Source organism: Pseudopipra pipra, chromosome 22, assembly GCF_036250125.1.
Source record: "Pseudopipra pipra isolate bDixPip1 chromosome 22, bDixPip1.hap1, whole genome shotgun sequence".
NCBI classification, from domain to species: domain Eukaryota; kingdom Metazoa; phylum Chordata; class Aves; order Passeriformes; family Pipridae; genus Pseudopipra; species Pseudopipra pipra.
In genome coordinates, this window is record NC_087570.1 from 7,348,175 (window position 1) to 7,366,138 (window position 17,964).

At 53.3% G+C, this 17,964-nt stretch overlaps 2 protein-coding genes across 4 annotated transcripts in view; one reads left to right on the plus strand and one right to left on the minus strand.

Annotated features, from left to right (window-relative positions):
- Positions 1–347, minus strand: part of LOC135425979 (protein-arginine deiminase type-2-like) — a 10,708-nt gene extending 10,361 nt beyond the window's left edge. The window contains exon 1 of one of the 2 annotated variants that reach the window (XM_064678852.1): positions 84–347. In XM_064678852.1, the coding sequence (XP_064534922.1) occupies positions 84–229 (146 nt within the window). In that variant the 5' untranslated portion in view covers positions 230–347. The remainder of the gene's footprint in view (positions 1–83) is intronic. The other variant, XM_064678853.1, reaches the window with a different exon arrangement.
- The window catches only part of LOC135425980 (protein-arginine deiminase type-1-like), a 28,670-nt gene extending 10,987 nt beyond the window's left edge, over positions 1–17,683 (plus strand). The window contains exons 1-16 of one of the 2 annotated variants that reach the window (XM_064678854.1): positions 195–6,376; positions 8,310–8,484; positions 8,935–9,004; positions 10,226–10,287; positions 10,965–11,082; positions 11,195–11,320; positions 11,906–12,081; positions 12,166–12,269; positions 12,582–12,705; positions 14,184–14,291; positions 14,381–14,532; positions 16,118–16,262; positions 16,485–16,578; positions 16,670–16,749; positions 17,119–17,244; positions 17,328–17,683. In XM_064678854.1, coding sequence (XP_064534924.1) covers positions 6,285–6,376; positions 8,310–8,484; positions 8,935–9,004; positions 10,226–10,287; positions 10,965–11,082; positions 11,195–11,320; positions 11,906–12,081; positions 12,166–12,269; positions 12,582–12,705; positions 14,184–14,291; positions 14,381–14,532; positions 16,118–16,262; positions 16,485–16,578; positions 16,670–16,749; positions 17,119–17,244; positions 17,328–17,561 — 1,986 coding nt within the window. In that variant the 5' untranslated portion in view covers positions 195–6,284 and the 3' untranslated portion in view covers positions 17,562–17,683. Of the gene's footprint in view, positions 1–194; positions 6,377–8,309; positions 8,485–8,934; positions 9,005–10,225; positions 10,288–10,964; positions 11,083–11,194; positions 11,321–11,905; positions 12,082–12,165; positions 12,270–12,581; positions 12,706–14,183; positions 14,292–14,380; positions 14,533–16,117; positions 16,263–16,484; positions 16,579–16,669; positions 16,750–17,118; positions 17,245–17,327 lie in introns of those variants that run through there. The other variant, XM_064678855.1, reaches the window with a different exon arrangement.
- The last annotated feature ends 281 nt before the right edge of the window (positions 17,684–17,964 follow it).

Sequence of the window (17,964 nt, forward strand, 5' to 3'; positions counted from 1 at the left end):
AGGCAGGAAAACGAGGAGGGGGATTTGCAGGAGGGGTGAGGGTGAGAAGGAAGGCAGAGGGAAGGCTGGGGTGTCCCACTCACCCGTGGACATCGGCGTGGATGCGGGAGCCCAGCACGCACAGGGCCTCGATGCGGTCCCCGGGCTGCAGCCGCAGCGTGCGGCCCCCCGGCATCTCCTGGCCCCCTGGCATCTCCTGGCCCCCTGGCATCTCCTGGCCCCCTGGCATCTCCCGGCACTGCCCCAGCAGCACCGACCCCCGGCACCCAGACCCTGCTCCTCCTCCTCCTCGGAGCACAGCCCGGCTCTGCTGGGCTGAGGATGACACTCTGCAGCCCAAAGGCAGGGGGAGGCTGGATTGGACCCTCTAAAGCCTCGGGAAGATGATCTCCGAGGGGAGGGAAGGGATGGAGAGGGAGGGCAGCTGGCCTGGAGCCTGCTCAGCTCACAACCCTATGCAAGGAGCTCCCCCAGCTGTCCCCAAATCCCTCCACCCTCTCCGTGACCCCACACGGGAATCACTGACGTGGGGGCGATTTTCCAGCAGTTTGGATTTTGGCATATCTGCCCTTTTTTTGCTCTCTAGGGAAAATCTCTGGCTGCTCTTGGGAGGCAGAAACACGGTTTTCCAGCCCTCAGGCGAGAGCAGAACTCTCCCTTTTTTCCCCCTGCTCATTTTCAAAGGGAAACTGGGAACCAGTTGCTACTGAAGGGAAATCAGGGTGGTTTTGCCACCCCACGGAGCACGGCAGGAGCAATTGCTACCCACGCAGCATTTGAATTATTTATTACCATCCAACTAAATATTCATTTCAGAACCCAAACTTCTGCCCCAGATTTTGGAAGCCACAAGCAATTAGTGACAAGCAGAAACGTTCAGGGTGATGTTCCCTGTTTATATCCCTCTTGGGCTTCTCTTTTCCAGTCCTCGCTGGCCGCGGTGCAGGGAGTCAGCTCAAATTCAGTTTTCCAGCTGAAAGAAATCCTGGCTTGGGTTTGGTTTGGGTTTTGTTTTGCCACGACCTGAGCAAATGTGAGCGAGGACTTTGCTGAGCACACAAAAAAGACGCAGTTTTGCCACTTTTCTGCATATGCAAAAATGAGATTTGGGGCAACAGGGGGACTTTCTCAAACAGTATAAATGTTCTCCCTGAGCAATATGAGAAAATAGAACACACTTTGCTCCCAGGCTATGCAAAAACATTGGGAATTTGGGTGAAATGACCCCTAGCTTAGACATCCCAGTCCAGGATTTGCCCTGGAATATGTTCCATCTCCCAAAAAGCATCTGGTTTGTCTGTGTGACCCTCGTCTGTTTAAACCACCAGGAGAAACAAACACTCCTGAAAGAGGAACCAGAAATAGAAATAATTTAAAAAGAGAAAAAATAGAAAGAAACCAAAACCACCTCGTGTTTGCACCAGCAGGCTCTGCTGTCCAGCACTGCAGGAAACTTGTTTTCCCTCTTTTTACCCCAAAACAGCTGGAATTGCATGGTCAGGGATGGCCTCACCTCCCTGCGATCTGTGGGCTGGGAAAATAGAGGTGTAAAATCATCAGTTTGGAAGAAAATTAGTAGAAAACCAGCTTCTCTTTCATAATTTTCACTTCCCAATTCCTGTCCCCCCGAATCTGGTATTTCAGTTGTCAGGGAAGAGAACAAATGTGATTTAAGTCCTCCTTTGCTTAAAAAAACCCAACCCAACCCAACCCCAAAGCCCTCCCGTCTCATAAAGGGGTTTCGGCATCACTTGGGAATTTTAAAATCAGCAGGATTTTGAGTTGGTTTGTTTTAGTAATTGATATGTTAATGTATTTGTAGCCCTCTTGGTGTGACAGTGCTGGAATTTGCCAGCCCCTGGAATTTGTCAGGCAGAAGGAAAATTGTGATCCCATGGGAGCAAGTGTTACCTGCTAACAAAGATGGGATTGAAACCCTGGGGGTTCTGGGAGTTTTTGGGTCACTCTGAGGGATTTTTGGGCTCGTTTGTGCTTCCCTGGGAGGAGGCAACAAAAGAAAATAGAGGAAAATGCCCTGTTTGAGGGCAAAACCAAAGGAGGAGCTGCTGGATTGAGTGGGAAAGGGGCTGGAAGAGCCCATTTCTCCTCCACTGCACTGGTCCCTGTCTTTGGGGGTTTTTGGCAGCCAGGTTTGCTCTTCAGAAGCCATGTGGGGTCTTTCAAAGCTTCTTGGGATCTTGGAAAGCCTTTGGGGGGTCTTTAAAATCTTCTCAGAGTCTTTGCAACCCTTCTGGGGTCTCCTAAAGCTTCCCAGTGACTTACAACCCTTTGGGATTCTTTGCCCGCCATGCAAGGTCTTTGTAGGCTTTCTAAGGTCTTTGCATGGCTTTGGGGTCTCTTAAAGCTTTTTGGGGGTCTTTGGGAGCCTTTGTGGCTCTAAAGTGTTCTCAGAGCCTTTACAGCTCTGCCGAGGTCTCCTAAAGCTTCCCCAGGACTTTACAACCCTTTTTCTTTGCCACCTGTTCAGGACCTTTCAAAGCTCCTTTAGGATCTTTGCAAGGCTTTTGGGGGTCTTTCAAAGCTTCTTGGGATCTTTGCAAGCCTCTGGAGGTGTTCACGGAGCTGCTGGTGTTGGGAACAGACATGAGGACCTGCCTGATCTGTCTCAGTGAAATCCTGGGTGACTCCATCCATGGTTTGTTAAATCAGCCTCAGTTTGTGCTGCCAGAACGGGGGTTTTCAGGAGGCAAAAGTGCCTTTAGTGCTGCAGCTCCACTCTGGGCTATCAGGTGGGAGATCAGCAGCCTCCCAGGACACAGAGATATCCATGGATATCTGCAGGGAGGTGTCTGGAGGCTCGTGGTTCCCTGGCTGTGGTCAGGCTGGTCAGAGGAGTTCTCTGGGTCCGTCTTAAGATCAGATCAGCCAGATTAGGAGCTGCTCTGCATGAACTTCTCTGCTGCTGGGGGAGCTCTGCCTGCCCTCCTTTCCAGCACCTGGGAACAGATCCCAGCTCTGGGGCTTGCAAACAGCCCCACGGAGCTGATTCCAGAGGGTTTCCCTGAGGAGCACCCGGAGGTGGGTCCCTGGGGGGATCACACCCGAGGGGGCTGGATCAGGAGTTTTGGGGTCATTCTGTGGCTCCCTCGTGTAGGCACGAGCCTTATTCCAATGAGTAGGAGGGAAATGTTCCCCCATGGAGTCCTTCCAAGCTGACCTTTCATGTTTAGGAGGTGCAAACAGGTGCCCATCCCGAGAGAGCCACGAGGCGCTGCCTGTTCCTGCCCGTTCCTGCCCAGAATTTGGGAAGAGGCAGCTCCGAGGAGGCCAAACCAACGCACTGGGGAGGATGAAGGCAAAGCTGAGCCCACCCCTGGCACTGCTGCTGCCTCTGGAGGTCTTTGCAACACGCCCTGGAGAGGGGGGTGTTTATAGGGATATTTATAGGGCAGCCAATTGAATACAAAGCTGGGGCAGAGCGTGGGCAGGGTGAGCATGGGGGGACATGCACAGCTCCAGCCCCGGGGAAAAGCAGTTTTATGGGATGCTTTGCTCCTGGATTATGGTATGGAGCCTCCCTGCAGGCAGACGCCTGCGTTTTGTGGAGGAGAAAGGACAGAGGGGGATTTTTGGGCCTTTCTGGTTGCAAAGCTGGGAGATTTTCCAGGATTGGCACCAAAAAGCTCTTTTTACCAGTCCAAACCAGCGTCTCCCCATTATTCCCTGGCTTCCAGCTGGGATGGGGAATGCTTGGTGGCTGTCTGGGATGCTCCAGCCCTGCTGTTACAGCTATGTGCCTAAAGAAAATAAACCCTCCTGCAAACCCCAGCGGGACTTGATAACTGGTTTGATGTCTTGCCCTATTGCAAGTAATTAGGCTGACATGGCTCTTAAAAGTTCCTGCCTGCAATTAGACATGCAGAGTAATAAATAAGGGGTAATTATCGGCTTAGGGAGATTATCAAACTTTCCTTGACGGAGTGGTGGTGCAGGATGGGTGAGAAGAAACGCCCCAGAGGGATCTGAGCTATTAATGGGATTCCTGGGGCAGCACTGAGGGGGGTCAGGTCTGGCTCAGTCGTGGCTAAAACCAGGCTGATGTTGGGCAAAAGCCAAAGTCAGGCCCAAAAGCAGGTGGGCCGAGCTCCTGCAGTTTGATGGACAGGCAGGATCCCATCTGTCATGTCCCAGGGATCTTAATGGCAACTTTCTCAGGACAAGGTGTTATTAGGAAGAAACACTCAGCTCTGAATGGGCCCGATGACTTAAAATGCTCATTCTGCCTGTGCACGGGCATGTCGGGCTAATAGCAGGTGGAGGAGGAAGAGGAGGGGAGTGGAGGTCCCACCCAACCCAGACGAGGTGTTTGGGGCCTGCCTGAGCCTCCGCAGGGATCGTGGCGGCTCCGAACGCCCGGGACTGACCATGCTGGAAAAATCCACCCAGACCCGACGGGGATGGGAGCTCTGGGCTCTGGGCTCTGCGTGTCCATCCCTCCTGCACGGGGGTGATCCCAGGGGGATTTGGAGAAACACTCTCTGCTGAAGGCCCTGCTGCTCACTGGGAGCCCAAAACCACCGTCCTCCCCCTCCCTGCAGATTACAGACCACGCCGGCCTGACCCTGTGGGGATTAAGGTGTGTTCCCTGTCCGGCACCGGGAACCAGCCGAGCAGGATACGGGGCTCCAATCCCAGCAGGCAGCAAGCTCAGCACCGTGCCCAGTCCAAACCAGTGCGACCAGCAGCCACGAGTGGGGAACCCAACCTGCAGCTCCCTTCAGGAGAGATGCTGCCCTGGCCAAACTTGTCCTCAGAGGATGCTCTGGGAGCTCCTCACTCGCTTTTCCAGCGCTGCTTCTGCCCAGCTCCAAGTTTTGGGGATCCACAAGGTCTTTGAGAACCAACACAATTCCCAAATCAAGGAACACCAGGAATTTGGATTGGGCTGGTGTTTGGAAAATGGGGTTTTATCTGAAATCTTTGGCAAGGAGAGCTCTGGGAGAGCCTGGAAACTCCGCCGGTGTTCCCCACTGGAGCATCCTGCCGCTCCTCCAGGCTCCCACAGGCTTATTAAAGCCGTTCTCGCATCTGAGACACAGAGCTGGGGTTTTGTTGCTGCAATTAAAGTCGGAGGGAGCCCTTTAATGTGTCCTGGCTGGGAGATGTGTAAAGCAGCCGGTTTGATCTCCCAAGGGAACGGCGGCTCCTCCAGCTGAGCACGCGCTGCTCACTGCCCTGCCGGGGACGGGGCCCCCAACTCTGCTGAGCTCACTTGGACCTTCCCAGCTCCCAGGGGGTCCTGCCACTCCCAAAACCGGGTTTCTCCTGATTCCAGCCCTCTCCTGCCCATTGCATCCCTAAGCTGAACACATCCCCACATGAGGAGCCACGTGGCAATGGGACATTCTCGGTCCCTGTGTTGCCTTTTCCTCCATCTCAGCTCCATCCCTCAGACCTCCTTCCCACTTCAACGAGATTAATCTTGCCTGGCTTCCTCTTTGCAGGCAGGCAAATCCTCCTGGGATGGCCTGGAAAGAGATGGCTATCTCCAGCAATGCCACCTTCCAGCAGAGGGGATGATTCCCGTGGGATCTTTGCCCAAAAAATCCCAATCCCCTGAAACACAAGGTCCAAGTGAAACACTGACAACTTTTAATTTCCATGGGAAGCCTCCTGTTGGTTTGCTGTTTGTTGTTTTCCCCTTCCCTGCCAAACAAGCAGTTTTCCCTGTGCCCGTTTCTTCCCGTCTCCCGTCCTCGGGACTCCTTCTGATGGGAAGGAGCGACCTGAGCAAACATTTCCTTTAGTCCAGCTTTGTTCAGGCTTTGCCCCGATGCTGCAGCCGAGGCCATGAGTCACCTGTGCAGAGGCCGCACGGAAAATTTGGGTTGTTTTAAAGAAAAGCTTCATTTCAATGATAATATTGTAATAACCCCAAACAAGCCCATCGTGCTGCCAGAGGATTAACACATGTTTAATGCATTAGAGCCTCGAAGGGTTTAGATGGAGCCGTAAAGGAATGAAAAGGGGGAGAAGGAATCCCTAAAAGCTCAGTGCTGAGCATCCCAGGGCAGGGCTGGGTGTCACCTCTGCCCCGTGTCCCCTCCCCGGGGCCACCCTATCGCCTCCATCTCCCCAAGCGGGGCGGCAGCTCGTTGGGTGCTGGAGGTGCTGGAGGTGGAGACGGCAGGGTCCCCTGGCCGAGCCCCGTCATCGAGGGAAGGAGGAGTTAAATTCCCCTGCCTTTTAATCCAGTCCTGCTGGTTTCCCTGCAAAGCCAGGCAGCAGCTTCCCTCCCATGCAGCCGCCGTGCCCGGCACACCATGCCCCAGCGTCACGTCATGCAGATGTCCACCAGCCACGCCACCTACGGCGTCTGCGTGCTGGGCACCGAGGTCTTCCTCGACACGCGCCGGTAAGGTCGGGCTGGGGGATTCCCGCCGTTTTCCGTAGGGCTGGTGGGGTTTGGAGGAACCCAACGGTGTTTTGGAGCAGTGAGGAAAGCTCAGAGCTCATTCAGAGCCCACAGCAGGAGCTCACCCAGCACTCGGAGGGCCGTGTCCCACCGGGCGTGTTCCAGGGGGACGTCCCCCAGGGAAGGATGTTGGCTCTGGCGAGGCGTCAAAGTGTTACCGAGCCGTGACGGTTTGGAGGCAAAGCCCGAGCACACCCCGGCTAAACCCAGATCTATTTCTGGCTGGGAAAACATTGGGCAAGAGCAATTCAAGCTCAGCAACTTGGAGCTAAAACGGGCTGAAGGATAAAATGCATGGCTCAGGCAGAAAAAATCCACCGGTGGGTTTTGCACGGGCAATTCCAGGAGAGGAGATTCTTCCGGAATTAAATACAGGGGTTGGTTTATTGGTCAGATACGAGGCTGTGTTTACCCTGCTGTTACAGGGTCATTATTTAATAAATCAGTTTTATAATGATACAGACAGGACGAGTCAGTCAGCATCGCAGCAATTATTGGGGTTGTGTGTTGGAGCAGGGCCAGGATGTGCCATCGTCCCCCTCCAAGGGCTTTGCACTGAGCTTTGCCTGCCCTAAAAGAGTTATTTTCTCCCTCATCCAGACGGGAATATATAAAACCTATTTGCAAGTTTTTTCCTGGTTTAGGACTCAAAACACACTCAGATCTATTTAAACATGAGACCTGAGCCCCAAAATGGGCTGATTTGGCTCCTCTGTAGCAAATTTGAGCTTTGGACCAAAAAAGCAGATGGTGGATGCTTTTTCCACTAAAAAAATGGGATCATTTTATTCCAGGACAGCACCAGCTGGGGTGAACTTGGTGATTGATGCATCAAGTTTTGACTGTGGTTTGGGCTGTTTTGGGGCAGAAAATGGAGTTTGGTGGGAATCTGGTGATGATGAGGTGGGAGGGCTGAAAAGACAGGGCAAATAGACCCAAACTGGAGAAGTCACAACATCCAACAATGCGCAGGTGGATTTACAACCAGGGCAGTAAAATCAGGGCCAACTGACCCAAATTGGAGAAGTCATGATATCCAACAATGTTCAGATGGATTTACAACCAGGGCTGTAAAACCAGAGCAAATAGACTCATACTGGAGGAGTCATGACATCCAACACTGTGCAGGTGGATTTGTGACGTTACACGACGTTAGAGATGGGGGATGACAAGGGAGGTGATGCTTTAATCTCCCCTTACAAGCTGCTGCAGGCAGCAGGGATACCGTGCCAAGAGCAACACCGGCAATAAATCTCCTCTGTGTCAGTTTTTTGATGTTCTCCCTTTTGTTTTCGCTGTTGAAATTTCCCACCTTGCCCCTTGTCGGAGGCTCCCGATGGCAGACAGGTCGGAGCACTCGTGCTCCCGGGATGGAGGTGCTGGGGCTGTAATGAGCAGGTAGGCAGCACTTCAAAGGCTGCCAAAGGATGTCATGCAGGTGGGGTGTGGGTTCTCCATGCTCGAATTTGGGCTCCGCTCCAAGCTGGAGCATCTCTCAGCTCAAGGGATGGTCCTGTGATAACCATCTCCCCAGATGGTTGGCATTAAAAATTATCCTGGCGCTTGGTCAGGGTTTTGTCACAGGATGCTGAAATTTTGGACATTTTCTTGGTGTTGTGGAGGGAGGTTGGATGCCCAAACTTCAGCAATTCGCAGTCCAGGCTTAACCACGGAGGGACGTGCCGGAGCTCCAGCGGGAGCTCTGCTTACTCAACACCACCACAGAGATAGGACGCAGAAAACTCAACCATTTCATCACCCAAAGATGGTTTATGAGCCCTTTCCACCTAGTTAAGGCTGGATTTTAATTCCAGGTTCAAGCAGAGGAGAACTGGAGGGACGACTTGGTCTCTAACCCAATGCTCTGTTTCAGATCTACCCCCAAAGCTGCCACGTCATTCGACGTCCACGCCACCTCGGCGGTCACGGTCCACATCATCCACAGCCCCACCACAAAGCCCATGATTAACTCCAGGTGGCCCCTGGATCCCGACATAGAGGTCGTGGTGACGATTGATGTCACCAGCAGGACTGTCAATGACAATAAGGTCAGTTGGATTCTTAAGCACTGAAACCAGAAAAATGAGTCCAATTTCCCGGGAAAACAGGGAGGGTTATGGGCAGCCTCTAAGCAGTCGAGTCAGTACTAGGTAGTGCTGACATTGGGCTTGTTTTCATGGAAAAAACCCCAAAGAGAATTCTGTAATTAGCATGTACCAAGAATGAAACTGGGAAGGAGAAGGAGACTCCATTTTGTGCCCTCCTGATGACACAGTGGCAGTTGCAAAAACCGGTGCCAGGCAACAAAAATCCTCCAAGCTTGGTTGTTTCCGTGCCCGTTTTTGTGCTGAACCAGACAGAAACAGTTCAGGGAACTCTGATTAATGGAGAAAGGCTTGGGTGAACCCTCCAAGAACTGCTTGTTGGTCAATGCAATGAGCGAGAAGCCCCACTCAGCTTTTTGGGACGTGGGCCATGATGTGGGGGTGTCTTTGCAGGTTAAGATCTCCTACTATGGCCGGGAGGGCAACGAGCTGGCGGTGGCCTGGCTGTACCTCACGTGTGTCGGTAGGTGTTCCACAAACCTGGGCCAGACCTGGCTGATGTCAAGAGCTGGTTGGGTTCGTGGGATGGGAGTTAAGTGGGGGGCGCGGGGAGGAGGTTTGGGTGTTCACCGGTGCTGACGAGCAAGAGGGAAACAATTAAAACATTATTACGCTGCCTTATATGGTGCAAAAGAGAGGGGCTGGGCCGGGTCCCCACCCAGCACACCCCGAGCATCCTCCTCTGCTTGCCAACACCGGGCACTGGGACAAGAAGATCCAAAGGAGATCTCCTCACCCACCTTTGCCCAGCGTCCTCCTCCCTGCGACCTCCGTTGCAGCTGGGGGAGAGGGACAGGCACCAAAGTGTTGTCTGACCTATTTTAGAAGTTTAGGATGAGATGAATCATTCCCTCCAGATGCCTGTTTTTCCCTGCTGACTACAAAGGGAGTCTAGACAACCAGTCTGGATGCAGAAGCCTTCCACCTGGATGGATTAATTACCCCAAATTTGGGATTTTCTAAAGCACTCACATGACACCTCTGTCCTGAAGTCATGAATGTGCCTCCTAAAATTGGGCCTGAGGAGGCTGAAGGTTTCCCACGTCCCTCAGCTGATGGGCTCCACTGGAGCCATCTGGGGCTACCACGGCCACAGGGCTTTGGCCTTGCAAATGTTCTTCTCATGGTTAGACTTAGACTTTCCTTCCCAGCTTCTCTATGTCCTCCTCTCCGCTTAATCCCGGTATTTTCCATATGTGGCATATCCCACTCAGAGGAGGTTTTTTTATTAGGGTTTGGGTGAGATTGCTGGTAAACCTCTGCTTTGTAGCAGCAGAGGCAGAAATTTGGGCCAAGAACAGGAGGGAAAGTCCTTCTGAAGTGCTGCATCAAACCTTGGAATTATTTAGGTGTTCACTCAACCACAGGGAAAACACTTTTTTGTGCCTCCACCATGTTTTGGCTTTGTAAAAAACACAATTGTAAATGTGAAATTGGTGAAAACATAAAACACACCATAAAATGAGAATGTCCCAGCTGGGAACCAAAATGGGAGAAGGCAGCTGGAAATCAAAGGGAGAAAGTCATGAAAAAGCCATTGGGTTGGATTTTCTACCAGCGTTTTGTTGGAGATGTTGGGTCTGGAGCAGCTTTGGGGTGTGAAGGTGGGGTTGGTGCTGGATGAGCCCAAAATGGCACCAAGAGCTCGTTCTCCTGCCCGTGGTTCCTTCTCTTGATGCCTCAGATGTGTCCCTGGACGTGGACTGGAGCCGGAGTGGCAGAGTGAAGAGCAAAGGGAAGGACAAGGTAACGAGGAGCTTTGCTGGAGGGGCAGTCCTGGCCTATCCATTTGTAGTCTCTTCCCTGAAAATCTCCAGGAAGGAGAGGGATTTGGGTGGTGTCTGAATTAGGGCAAATAACCTGGGAAATCCTCAACCTACTAATTGAAGAGGAAGAGACTTTATTTTCTTATTCCATGCCAAAATTTTCTATGTCTCCAGTCCAGCCCTGAGGATCCCGTAGGACAAAACCCTCTGCTTTTTCTCCCCTTTCCTTTCTTCTTTCTTTTCCTTTTTGGACTTGAAAGAGGCCACTAAATGAGTTTAGCAAACAGCCAGAGATTTACCCCTTTGGCAACAAATCTGCATATGCCCAAGCCCTTAAGTTGGGCTAATTAAGTGCAGCCCAATCAACGGCGCAAATTGTGTATCGAGAGGGGACGTGTCTCTGGAAACGGTGCAGCCTTGTCCAGAGGAGGCCTGGCAGATACTTTCTGCCTGGCCAGAAGATAAGATCTCTTCCAAATAGTCTTTGCTGGCCCTGCTAGAAGCTGAGGTTTGGAAACTCAGTGCCTTGAAAGCATCACTGGCGTTTGGGTTGTCCTCCAAGCGTGGAGGACAGTGGGCATTTCCCCGGTTAGTGAGGAGGATGGGATGGGGTGGGGGGAATTTTGCTCCAATCCTCTTTTGGTGCTTCTCCTCCAGGCCAAGTGGACATGGGGTCCAGATGGACACGGTGCTGTGCTGCTGGTCAACTGTGACCGGGACAGCCCCGGCACGGGGGGGCCGGACAGCGGCCAGGCGGACATACGGACCCCCGCAGGTCGGTGTCACCCACGGCCCGAGGGCACCCAAGGGCGCTCACTGGGGCCTTTCCCACTGCAGCACCTCCATCCCCTCTCTCCATGCCCCCTCTCTCCACCTTTCCCCCCCAGACCTGAAGGACATGTCCATCATGCTGCTGAGGACCCAGGGGCCCAGCGCCACCTTTGCCGAGTACCAGGTGGTCCTGCACGTCTCCGAGACGGACGCGGATAAAGTGCGGGTTTTCCACGCTATCCGTGAGTATTCCTTCCTTCTTCTTTCCCAGATATCTGAACACAACCCCAAGGTGAGCAAACCCTAAATTTTCCATTCATTGGGGTACCTCCATTTGCCGGAAACACTCGTTTATCCCCAAAGATCCTCTGCTGTGGTGGAAAGTGGGGCTACCTGGAAAAAATCAAGGGGGAAAAAAGATCAAAAAAGGCTTTTCCCCACGAGATTGATGAAATCTTGGCATTCCTGTGGACCAGAAAGCCCAGCACCCCTTTGGCAAGGGCAGTGACCCAAACCCCAGAGCAGCCCATCCCGTTCTGCCTTTGAATGCCCCAGCAGCTCCGTCCCTGGCAGGTCCCCACTGAAAATCAGGTCAGGGCAGCCAAGGGCATCATTAGATACTTCACTCGAGCCACGCACCTTGAAAGGGTTGGACCTGAGGGTACGGAGTCCTCTTTGTCCCAGGAAGATCAAGTGTGTTCCCCAGGGAGGAAGAGGAGGCACTCCCGCTCCCCTCCAACTGCACGGGCATCGGCCCTGCCGGGGCCTCCTGCCAGCCCAGGGCAGGTTGGTCACCGTGTCCTGGGGGTGTCTTGGTGGTTCTGCAGGGAGTGACTCACACCCCCACTACAAGCCCGTGCTGGGGCCGGACAAGCTCTCCTACGTGCTGGACCCCGTCGGCAGTGGGGAGAACACCTTCTACGTGGAAGGGTTGGCCTTCCCTGACAGGGGCTTCTCGGGCCTGGTTTCCTTCAGTGCCAGCTTGCTGGAGGTCCCCCACAAGGTACGTGAGGTTTGCCCCGTCCCCTGAGCTCCCTCAGTGGCTGGGTTTCCAAGCACTGCTCCTTGCTGATTCTGCCCCTCACAGAATTCCCCGGGCACCCCGATTTTCACGGATACGGTGATTTTCCGCGTGGCTCCCTGGATAATGACCCCCAACACCCAGCAGCCTTTGGAGGTTTTTGTCTGCAGGTAGGAGGGGTGTCACTCCACTGCTCTCCTGCCTTGGGGGATTCTTCAAGGAGGAGTTTTAGGCCCTTCTTTGTGGTGCAGCAACAATGGGGTGAGCCAGGCTCTGTGCATCCAGTACTGGGAGCGATATTTGGGAATGGAGCCCGATGTCACTGTTATTGCAATGCCAAGGAGAAAGGCTGGAGGCTGCTCTCCAGGTCTGTCCCATGCAGGACTGTTGCCCAGTGTGTTTAGGAGGGAGGAATGGGCTGCATGGCTGGGGTTGTGGGAACTTCTCATGGTCCTACTCCTCAGTCCCCCCTCTCCCTCCAGCATCAAGCAGGGCTCAGATTCCAATGAGGCCTTTCTGGAAGGGATCAAGGTCCTGCTGAAGAAAGCCAACTGCAAGCTGACCATCTGCTCGGAGCAGGACACCCGGAGCGACCGCTGGATCCAGGTCATCAATCCGTGCTTGTCCATCAATCCGTGCTTGTCCATCAATCCGTGCTTGTCCATCAGTCCAGGCTTGTCCATCAATCCGTGCTTGTCCATCAGTCCAGGCTTGTCCATCAGTCCAGGCTTGTCCATCAATCCATGCTTGTCCATCAATCCATGCTTGTCCATCAGTCCAGGCTTGTCCATCAATCCATGCTTGTCCATCAGTCCAGGCTTGCTCTCTGTGGCTCTTCTGGTCCCTTACAGGCTCTTGGAGCACATAAGGTGTCACTCCCATTGCTGGCACCCCCTGGAGGGACTGGTTGTTTGGGAAGCACTCGGATGCCAGGGATAGACCAGGCAGCTGGGAAATGAAGCCCAGGGGAATGCTGCTGGTGGTGGAAACCAGCACAGGCAGGGATGGGGTCCAGGAATCCTGGAACTGGAAGAGGGACACAATGGGGCATTGGAAGAGGGACCTCATTGCCAGAGGGACCCCGTGGGGCTTTGGAATAGGGTGTCTACTGCAAGAGGGACCCCACTGCAAGAGGGGACCCAATGGGGCATTTCAAATGTGACCCCACTGCAAAACGGACCCCTTGGGACTTTGGGAAGAAGGACTCCATGGGAGATTCCATGAGGGATCCCGTTGCAGGAGGGGACCTCATGGAGCGTTGCAAGAGGGTCCCCACTGCAAGAGGGATCCCACGGGATTTTGAAGAGGGAACTCATTGCAGGAAGGACCCCAAGGGATACTGCAAGGGGGACCCCATTGCAAAAGAGACCCTGTGGGACTTTCAGAGGGGGTTCCCACTGCGAGAGACACCCCGTGGGGCTCTGCCAGAGGGATCCCACTGAGAGGGATCCCATGGGAGTATTGCAAGAGGGTCCCTGTTGCAAAAGGGACCTCGAAGGGCATTGCAAGAGGGACCCCATCACAAAAGGGACCCTGTGGGTCATTGCAAGAGGGTCTCCACTGCAAGAGAGACCCTACAGGACATTGCAAGAGGGACCCTGATGCCAGAGGGACCCCATGGGACATTCCATGAGGAACCACATTGCAAAAGAGACCCCATGAAATATTGCAAGAGGGTTCCCACTGCCCAAGGGACCCCCTGGAGCTTTGGAAGAGGGTCTCCACTGTGAGAGGGACCCCACTGCAAAAGGGATCCCTTGGGGCTGTACAAGAGGGTCTCCCCTGCAGGAAGACCGCCCTGTGCCCCCCCAGGAGGACAGGGGGTGGCCGGTGGGCAGTGCCCTCCCCGTCCCTCATCCCTGCCCCTCTTCCTGCCCGTCATGTGCCCGTGTTGTTCCCGGGGGTGTCCCGTGCTGGGTGGGGTGTCACCCCTGGGACAGGCAGTTGTGGTTCAGGGCGAGAGCTGAGGTGTGCCAGGCTCACCCCATTTCCTGCTCCACCCTCCCCACATCCCTGGGGAGGTGCCTATCACCCTGCCCGGAGCCTTCCTCCTCTTCCCCCTCCTCCTCTTCTTCCCACCGCAGGATGAGCTGGAGTTTGGCTACGTGGAAGCACCACACAAGACCTTCCCCGTGGTCTTTGACTCTCCCAGGAACAGAGGATTGAAGGATTTTGCCTTTAAGAAGATCCTGGTGGGTCGTTGCAGCTGAAGCCCCTTTTCTCCCCCAAAATTCCCCCTATGGAGGGTCCTTGGCACCACTTCCCTCCTCCTCTTCCCCAGGGCCCTGATTTTGGCTACGTGACCCGTGAACCCCCCGGGAAAAACATCACCAGCCTGGACTCCTTCGGCAACCTGGACGTCAGTCCCCCGGTGACGGTGCGAGGGAAGGAGTATCCCTTGGGAAGGATCCTGATCGGCAGCCCCCTGCCTTGGTGAGGAGCTGGGGGGCTCCAGCCCTCCCTCTGGAATGTGGGCAAGCACCGAAAATCCTTGCCTGGGAAAAGGGACACCCCTCACGGAGGAAACTTGGAGTCAAAATGAGAATCAGGAGCCAATTGCCACCAAATCCCAGACTTGACATGGGAACCACGTCGCTGTCCCTTCATCCCTCACAAAACCCTGCCCCCTTCCCAGGCCTGTGGTGTTTGCTCCCATCCTGGACGCATCCAGGTTTGGAATTTTTTTCTTGACTTATTAAAAAGAGGAGCAGGGAAGTCTAGGAAAGGGTCAAATCCCGAAGACCTGGCAGTGGCTTTGCTCGGGCAGGCGGTGCCTGGTGCCGCGGGAGCAGCAGCGAACCCTCCCTCCGCGGAGGAGGGGATTGCCCGGGACAAACAGCACAGGAGCCGTCCCGGCTGGGGCTGGGCCGGAATGACCAACGGGATGCTCCCACTGCTCCCGCGGGTCCGGCAGCAGGGAAATGGCATTTCCCAGCCTCTCTAGGCCCGTAATTATCCCTCATTAGCAGGGGGTTAATTAATGTTTTCCCAGCCTGTTGCCGTCTGTCTAAGAAAACTTCGCCCTCGCACAAAGCGCTGCTGGAGGAGGGATTTGGGAATCACAGGGATGGGAAAAAGGAAACCCAAAGGAGCCCAAGAACAGGGCATGGAATGCACCCACTGCCTATAAATACATATGGCCTAGATATATATTTGTATATATAATTGAGGGATATATTAATACACTTATGCATTATATAAGGATGTATTAACATATTTATATATTGTATTATTTATAGTGATATATTAATATCTTAAGTAGTATACAATATATAATATATAATATATAATATATAATATATAATATATAATATATAATATATAATATATAATATATAATATATAATATATAATATATAATATATAATATATAATATATAATATATAATATATAATATATAATATATAATATAAGGATGTATTGATATTTTTAATATATAACATAGGGATATATTAATATATTTATATATAATATAATAATATAGTAATATATTTTAAATATAACAGGGATATAGTAATATATTTTATATATAATATAGGGATATAGTGATATATTTATATATAATATAATGATATAGTAATATATTTTATATATAATACAGGGATATAGTAATGCATTTTTATATATAATAGAGATTAATATATAACATATTTACAACAATGAGTAACATACAATAATATATAACATACTTGTAATGATATATAATTGAGGTATTAGGTAGATATATCTGTATTAATGTAGATTAATATATAATTTATATTAATTGGATACAAATTTTTATATATAAATGCATATATAAACATATATTCATATACATATATATAAAATGAACATAAATTATATCTTGATGTATATAATACAGCTTGGACTATTTCCAGCCTCCCATAAAAATTGGGTGTTTCCCACAAAAATTGGATGTTTCTTCTCCCCCTCCCCTGCTGTCCAGGGCAGGATGGGGGTGAATTCTGGGGAGGGGGGCGATGGCCGCCCACCTTCCCCTGCTCCCTGTGCCCGCAGGGCCGCGGGCCGGAGGATGTCCAAGGCTGTCCGGGATTTCCTGTACGCCCAGAAGGTGCAGGCGCCGGTGGAGGTTTACTCGGAGTGGCTGAGCGTGGGCCACGTGGATGAATTCCTCACCTTCGTCCCGGCCTTCGACAGGAAGGTACCGAGCCCCGGAGCCTCCCTGCTCCTGTGGGAGCCAGAGCCAGCACTGATGCAGCTGCTGGGCCTCCACGGGGACATGGGGAGGCAGCTGCCTTTGGGGGGTCTTCCTGCAAGAGGAGAAGTCCGTGGGTGGCATCCCGTGATGCCTGGGGCTGGATTTGGGAATCTCTCCAAAGGATGGGGGGATAGAACAGCGTGACCCCCGGGCTCTCTCCCGCAGGGATTCCGGCTCCTCCTGGCCAGTCCCAACGCCTGCTACAAGCTCTTCAAGGAGAAGCAGAGGCAGGGCCACGGGGAAGCCACCCAGTTCATTGGTAAGGGGGTGAGGACATCCCTGGTGTCCCTTCCCGTCGTCCCTTCCCTGTATCCCTTCCCATGTCCCTCACTGCTCCCACCCCCACTCAGGGCTGAAGGGCAGCGAGAGGAGGAGCATTGACGAGATCCTGGCGGACGAGTCGCTCAAGAGCGACAACAGGCACGTGCAGGTGGGTCTGTGAGCCCTGGCCTTGGGGGGATCCGCTCTCCTCGCTCCCATGGCACAGCTGGGTCATTCCTGGGGGCAGAGATCCTGGGCAATGGCAGGAGTGGGCAAGGAGAGCAGCCAGGAAGGAGCCAGGCAGTGCTGGTCACCTCAAGGCCTTTGTCCCTCTGGCAGATGCCCCAGGTGACACAGAAGGACAACTGAAGCACCAAGAGGTTGCTCGGGTTGGGGATGCAGTGGGAGTTGCTCAGAGGGATGGGGTGGGATGCAATGGAGCGGGCGAGGATCCGGGCAGGATGCAGGATCCCCACGTGTGGGATTTGAGGAGCTGGGACGGCCCAGGGTGGCAATTCCAGGTCCCTTTTCCGCTCAGCGCTGCATCGACTGGAACCGTGACCTGCTGAAGCAGGAGCTGGGCCTGAGTGAGCAGGACATCATCGACATCCCCCAGCTCTTCATCCTCATGGGCTCCCGCGCCGACGCCCTCTTCCCGGACATGGTAAGGCCTCCGACCCCTCCTTCCCCACCCAGCCCTGACACAGCCCCACCTAGGGTGGCCAACCCCGCTGTCTGTCCCCACAGGTGAACATGCTGGTGCTGGGCAGGCACCTGGGCATCCCCAAGCCCTTCGGGCCCGTGGTGGGCGGGCAGTGTTGCCTGGAGCAGCGCGTGCGGGAGCTGCTCGAGCCCCTGGGCCTCACCTGCACCTTCATCGACGACTATTTCTCCTACCACGTCCTGTCTGGGGACGTTCACTGCGGCACCAACGTCCGCAGGAAGCCCTTCCCCTTCAAGTGGTGGCACGTGGTGCCTTGAGGCCCCCGGGGATGCACCCAGGTCCTGCCACCGGGGGTTGAAGCTGCATTTGGTGCATCGGAAGATGCATCAAAATGAAGGGTTTTGCCAATAAAGCTTCTTGAGCACCGAGGGCACAGCTCTGCCATCTCCTGTCCTTCATGAGCAGCTCTGCCCCATCTCCCATCCTTCCTGAATACCAAGGGTGCAGCTCTTCCCCATCTCCCATCCTTCCTTCCTCTGCTCTTGGCGTGGCAATGTCCTTTGAACTTTGTTTTTAAGCATGTGGGTCTGTGTCAGGAGTGGAGTGGGGGTTTATGGGAGACAGCCCGGGACAAGGAAGGTGCTCTGGTGTGTTCAGACCTCCCCCACTGCTAAAGGGTCTTACAGTCCCACATCGCAGGTTTGGAGCTGATAATCCCCT